The 6,008-nt window shown below is 46.4% G+C and overlaps 1 protein-coding gene across 1 annotated transcript; it reads right to left on the bottom strand.

The window, feature by feature from the left end:
• GRXCR2 (glutaredoxin and cysteine rich domain containing 2) lies at nt 1-5,465 on the bottom strand. Its single transcript, XM_075509977.1, has 3 exons — nt 5,009-5,465; nt 2,192-2,407; nt 1-373 (listed from the first exon to the last, which is right to left on the bottom strand). The coding sequence occupies exons 1-3, from the start codon at nt 5,351-5,353 to the stop codon at nt 194-196; spliced, it is 741 nt and encodes a 246-aa protein (XP_075366092.1). The 5' UTR covers nt 5,354-5,465; the 3' UTR covers nt 1-193.
• Between the last annotated feature and the right edge of the window lie 543 nt (nt 5,466-6,008).

The raw sequence follows: 6,008 nt of genomic DNA, 5'->3' as shown, positions 1-6,008 counted from the left end.
CGTAGCAGACAAGGGAGACAGTCGGTAGCAGAGGTGTGGTATTCACATTTACAGTGAGATAAGTATAACGTGCCTTTCCCATCTTTTAAAAACTTGCCATTATAGCGAGGCTGCTTGAAGGTTAAATCATTCCAAGTTTTCAACACAATATTGCTGTGGTGCTTGCAGCCTGCTGCAGGGAGGGTGGTCCTGATCAGGCAGCACAGATCTGGCAGGGCTGCAGCCCGCTTTCATTGCAAGCCGGACATCGGAGAGCCCGGTAGGACTCTCTGAATCTGTTCGCCAGCATTGAAAACTTGCTTCCATGGCACAGCGAGCAAGGAGCAGAGCCTGACCCTTTACACTGGGAACAACCACGTTCAGCACCTCCTTCCTGAAAGAGACAGATGATGAAAAAAAGTCTGTTACTGGATATCAGACACCAAAGTCAGTAACATACTTGAAAGAGGGAAATTCTGTCTTCTGGTCTTTTAAGTAATTGTTGCTCCTGACATACCACTCTGCCAGTAATACTCAGCTCTCTACAGCAAGATCTGCAAGAAAAAGACTCCCGTGTATCTGGGGACAATTTGTGGATACTTCTAGAAAATGACTAGTTAACGTGACTGGGCTTATAACAATACTTTCCAATTCATCTTTCTCCTCCACCCGTCTTCCTGTCATTTCATAATACATCCATCTCCTCAGCTCTGTACCCTCAGTTTTGAGCCATGCTTCATTTCTTCAAGCATTTCTCCTCGCCCTCTCCCCCCCAGATCCCTCAGCACCGACATGCACAGCTTCTTTCAAGCTGCCCCTTGTGCCTGCAACTCTCTCCCAGGGTGCCAGACAATCAAATCCCATCTTAAAATTCAGTGCCTCCGCAGAGCCGAGAAATGATGAAATATCTGCATCAGGAAGAACGTAGCAGGGCGTAGGTTCGTTCTTCTGATGTCAGGTTCAGAGTCCTGCATCGTTCCTGTGCAGCAGTTCTACTTTACATGGCACTATAGAACGAGGGTTTAACTAAGATACGGGCAGTAGGTGCCAGATATGCTTCATATTGGTGCCTCCTTATGAATTTGATAGTCCAAATTAATTGACCTCTCAGAAGAATAACCTTCCTGTGGTTTGGTCACCTTTAAATGAATGTTCATAATACCAGCATATAGGAAATCCAAAATTATTCTAAAAAAAGTCATAGTTTTAGGACCTTCAAGTTTTACTTTTTGTTCCCAAACATCAAGGAGAACAGAAGTACTTTGCTGAGTTCCTCCAAGGTTAACACATTTCTCTGGAACAACGCCTTACAGGAGCTCTTGTCCTGCTCCAAAGCGTGCTCCTCCAGTGAGGCGACCGGAGGAAGGCAGTCAGTTACCTTACGGAGCCCCTTTTCGACTTACGTTCCCCCAAAGGCCAGAAGTGATTTTTTGATGACTTAGATAGCTGTCTGCCGGTAGATGGGGTGAATCTTGGCTTTTACGTTAAAGTCCTCTTTCTGAAAATCAAGTTTATTTCAAAACTGACAAAGGCTAAAATGCCTACTTAGTTTCTCAGGGCTGTTTTCAGTTTTCACGGGGTCTTTGTGCAAGCGAGCCGTAAGCAAGGCTCGTGGTGGCGGAAGGACCACGGGAACCTGCACTCAGCACAGGTCGGTCTCAGCTCTGCAAAACTGTAATGCTTCCTATTTGCCCTGCACGACAACATTATGTTTTGTGGGATCAAATTATGGTCAGACTAATTGGGATTCTGACCAACAAAGACTAACCTGTGAGAAAACAAGTGGAAGGCACAATCTTATTTCAGCCGATATTAAAATTTTAGCCTCCGGCAGTCTCAACCACAGAGCAGCTGTGTTTAGCCCTGTCAGGCTGGAGAAACTCCGGCCTGCTCTTATTCCCCTGGGAGACGGTGACAAAGGCTGGACCTAAGCCGAGCGACATAACCGTCAGTGGTCTCCAGGGGAAGAATCAAGTGGGAGACACGAGCATCTGGAAGCAGAACAGCTGTCCCCAGAGCGCAAACTGCAGCGCGGCGTTGATCGGTTACGTCCCGACTGCAAAGAGGAACAAAGCAATGCTTTTAATCCAAATTTAGTTAAGTGCCAGCTGCAGACGTCGATGGGCCTTGGGTGGGAATGCTCAGCGGTCTGACCGGGGCTGTAAGACCCAAAAGCCTTAGGAGGAAAAAAGCACTTTCCATTTTCTCTTACCTGCACATACTGGTTGTAGGCAACCTTTTTTTCCACATCTTTTTTATGTCCAGCACCCAATCTTTCTTTCCTTTCCCGGTATACGAAGGCCCAGTCATTTATTCCCTCAGTCTGGATGATCCTTCTCATGAGCTCTTTCTGGTCCATTGGTGCACGGATGATTTTCAGGTTATTAGTGTAGATGATGATCTTGCCAAAATCTAGAATTGGGGAAGCCTGTAGAAGGATCTCGTCAGTGTCTCGCCTGTATAAACGCGCTCTCCAAACACCGATGATCCCTGCGCTTCCCAAAGAACATCCCCCCTGCCCAGCCATCTGCTGGGCTGGCTCTGCGGCACAAGCCGGCTCCCCACCAGCACCCGCGGCGCTGAGCAGAACGGCGGTGGAGAGACCGCCCTAACGGGCTATGGGATCGGACCACGACTTTGGGTCAAATCTCCGGAGCCTCGCTTTAATGTCATGTTCTGGATGGGGAAAGCTTTCGGGGATGTAAATTCTCATTCCAACCCATACGCAAGAAAAAAAGCAGGCACAATTCTAAGAGCAGCGGTGTTGGCATATATGGAAAAGCAACCTCTGCACTGGGGATTGACCTACGTTTCTTTGAAGGTTGAGTAGTTGGGGGGGGTGGAGAGGGGTTTTCACGTTTTTGGCCAGAAGTAGAAATTCCTCATGATGGTGACCTCTTCTGCAGCCTTTGATGGGCTTTTTCAGATTTAAAAGAAAGCTTTTCTTTGTAATTTATTAATGCTCGCAAAAGGGTCAGATGATAAAAAATTCTCATCCTGTAATGCTAAATCGTGTTCCTAACAGTGAGGAGCCAGACTAAATAACCGTCTGTGGGGACGCTGGAATTTGTGTTCTTTTCTAAGGGTTTTAAAGCCAAATTTGGCATGGTCAAACATTTCTCTGAAAGCAGCGTTTTGCTTACCTGGTCCCTTTTTCCCTTTGCCCTAGGTATCATGTGGCAGTTACCAGAGCCTGTTGTTTTACACGCTCTTCATATTTCGCTGTGTTTAAGTATCTGCGTCAAGAAGCGGTGCAAAAGGAGATGTTCTCCTAAGAAAATCCCTGCCAGAGTCGCATCAGCTGACGTGAGGTGGCTGATGGCCGTCCCGGCACTGGGGCACTCGCTCCTCTGCGGGGAGAAGCGTGAGCACAAACCCCGACCATTTGCAGAAGGCTTTAGAAGCCTCGTATCGGTTACACAGACACGGTGTCTCCAAATACCAAACGCATGTTGATACAAAACAGAACTGGTACTGGATAGCATGATTACTCAAGGTATTTAGGGTATTTTTGGTTAGGGAAACTAGGACTAGAGATGAGTGTTACCCAAGAATGCAGAACAAATTAATGGTATGGATAACATCACATTAGTGCCGTGTCTTTAGGCAGGAGAGATGCATCGTGGTTGGATATTTTCAGTTAAACTAGATGCCCAGCATATCAACTAAATGTAGTTCAAATATCAGCCATCTGGGTTTCCTGCATGCAACTTTGATTAGCACCAAGAATTAACAGACTTCCCCTGTATTCAAACCAAGGCCAGAAAAAGCATTGTATACTTTTTAAAGCACGTCAGTCTCTTTCGTTGCATAAGTGCCAGAGCGGCATTCCTTATTTATCCAAAGACCACGAGGGATGGCGACACAACTTTCTTTCTATGGCAGGGGCTGGTGTACTTGAGCGACCTCACGTTTCTGGCTGGATAGGCGCTCAGTCCGGGGCCGTGCCGCAAGCAGCTGGGGCACCGCCGCCAAGCAGGCGCCGCGGGGGGACCGGACGACGGGCCGGCTTGTTTGCCGACACGAACTGCTCGTTGTTCAGCCTGACCGGGAGCTGAATGAGCCGTCTCCCAGGGAAAGGCCTGGTAGCGATTCAGCTAGCCAGCTTACCTCACGCCGTCTTCCTTTTTATCATCTTTTCTCTGAGCAGACTCACCTCGAGTTTTACAAGTCTGCTGATTGTATCAATATAACGTGCTCCGTTTAGAGTTTGCATATCAGTGTGACATGGCTGTGTTATCAATAGCACCGATATGCCATCATTGTTGTATGAATCGTTCAGGTGGTACATCTAGATTTGATCAAACAGCAGTAAAAGATACATAAATCTAATTCGACAGGGTAAGAAAATGAACATAATCCCTGTGTATTAATCAATCTACCATATATTACACACGTACTGGCTTTTTATTAGGACTAAAGAGACACTTCTATATCAATGGCATTAATTATATGTTAACAAAATATCCAGTGAAACCAAGCTGGGATTTTCAGAGTAGCCGAAGGGTAATTCTGCCTTGCCAGAGGATGCGGATGCCTCGCTCGGAGGCTCACTGGTACGCCGCCGGTGGCACTAACCTTCTCGCCAGCTCAAGTCATGCAACTTTAATGTTTTAAATATAACTAATTAAGATAATATCCACCTTACATTTGACTGCTTTAGATGCATTAGGATTATATGTATAGATACTGATATATATGGAAATGTTATATCTTATTCTACAAAATGGACAGATGCAAATCAACCCAGCGCGAAGATGGAGCACAGCTCGCAGATGCTGTTCACTTGCTGACTGCGCTGCTGCAACACCTGCGGCTCCTGCCATTTGCAGAGTAAGCAGAATCCGGAATTTGTGGGATAAAGGCTGAAGATTTACAATCGCCCTTTTAAAATCCTGGACTGACAAAACTGAGTTTTACCTGAATGCGGTTCCAGTTTGAGACTCCTGTTACCCTATTACTCCAAAAATGGTTTAGTCTGAAGTTGGTTTCCAAACCGTTTGACAGCCCTAGGCTGGACATCGCTTACCCTGCAACGACTGTCGCTTGGCTGGGAGTCACCGAGGAGAGGCGAGTTACTGGTGAGACTGTATCTCCTGTCCTCTTTGAATATGCTGATCCGCTGGGCAGTCAGCTTGGCTGGCGAGTAAAACCTGTTTTCTGGTGTTTCCCCGGCTCCACAGAAACGGTCCCCTGGCTCGAAGCCATGGCGGAGAAAACGCCGAGAGTGCTCTTTGGCTGGGGGCTCGAGTTCCTGCCCGTCTTCATAGACTTGTTTTAGCACTCGGCCACTGTAAGCTGACGATATTTTGAACCTCACTTTGCGGGGCCTTCCCTCGTGCCGCTGGTTGAGTTTCTTCTGGTGCTCATCCATTGTTGGGATTTCAAGCTGCAGGTCCTGGAGATCAACTCCAAGAGCTCTGGGTCCAAAAGAAAACTCTCCCCAGCTTCCCCCAGCCACGCAATGTATAATTCAAGGTTTCTAGTAGTTCCTCTCATCTTACAGCAAAACTGACACCACTGTATTAAATATTGATAGATATTCACAAAGCGAAAATATCGATGGTACTGAAATACAAGGCGGGTTGGTGAACGGGGGACAGGCTGGCTTACCACAAGAGGAAAGGAGTTAACTTGGAGAGGACAGGATTAAATAGGAAGCTCTGCCCATGTTGTGAAACCATGGAAATGTTTATGCTATGTGCTGTGATAAGAACTACCCCAAATACACCATCCCCGCAGCTTTTCACAATTTTCTGACAAGGTGAGAAGTTAAAAAGACAAGTTCACAGAAGAAGCAATCCAGCTTCACAAATAGCAAATGTGAATAATTCCTCTTCCATTCTTGCTCTGAAACCCTGAGAGTACAAAGCTCCATTTCATTTTTAATCCAAATGTGTTCCTCTACAGGTTGGTGGAGATCTAATTAAGATTTTCTCTCTCTTTAGCTTTCAATCCCTATTTGTAATTCTTGCTGGTTTTCAGGGCCTTTTGACCATTCTGGGTTTGCTTTTCATTTTTAAGAGACA

This window comes from Mycteria americana, chromosome 8 (assembly GCF_035582795.1).
Source record: "Mycteria americana isolate JAX WOST 10 ecotype Jacksonville Zoo and Gardens chromosome 8, USCA_MyAme_1.0, whole genome shotgun sequence".
Taxonomy (NCBI): domain Eukaryota; kingdom Metazoa; phylum Chordata; class Aves; order Ciconiiformes; family Ciconiidae; genus Mycteria; species Mycteria americana.
The sequence above is the reverse complement of the archived record's forward strand: the minus strand, read 5'-3'. Positions and strand labels throughout refer to the sequence as shown.

Excerpts from the sequence above, each read along its gene's own strand:
- GRXCR2 (XM_075509977.1), bottom strand. The coding sequence starts at position 5,353 with ATGGATGAGCACCAGAAGAAACTCAACCAGCGGCACGAGGGAAGGCCC. Across the intron at positions 2,408-5,008 it reads CAAGCGACAGTCGTTGCAGG|GCTTCCCCAATTCTAGATTT; the intron begins GTAAGCGATGTC and ends ATCCTTCTACAG. Across the intron at positions 374-2,191 it reads CCTACAACCAGTATGTGCAG|GAAGGAGGTGCTGAACGTGG; the intron begins GTAAGAGAAAAT and ends TGTCTCTTTCAG.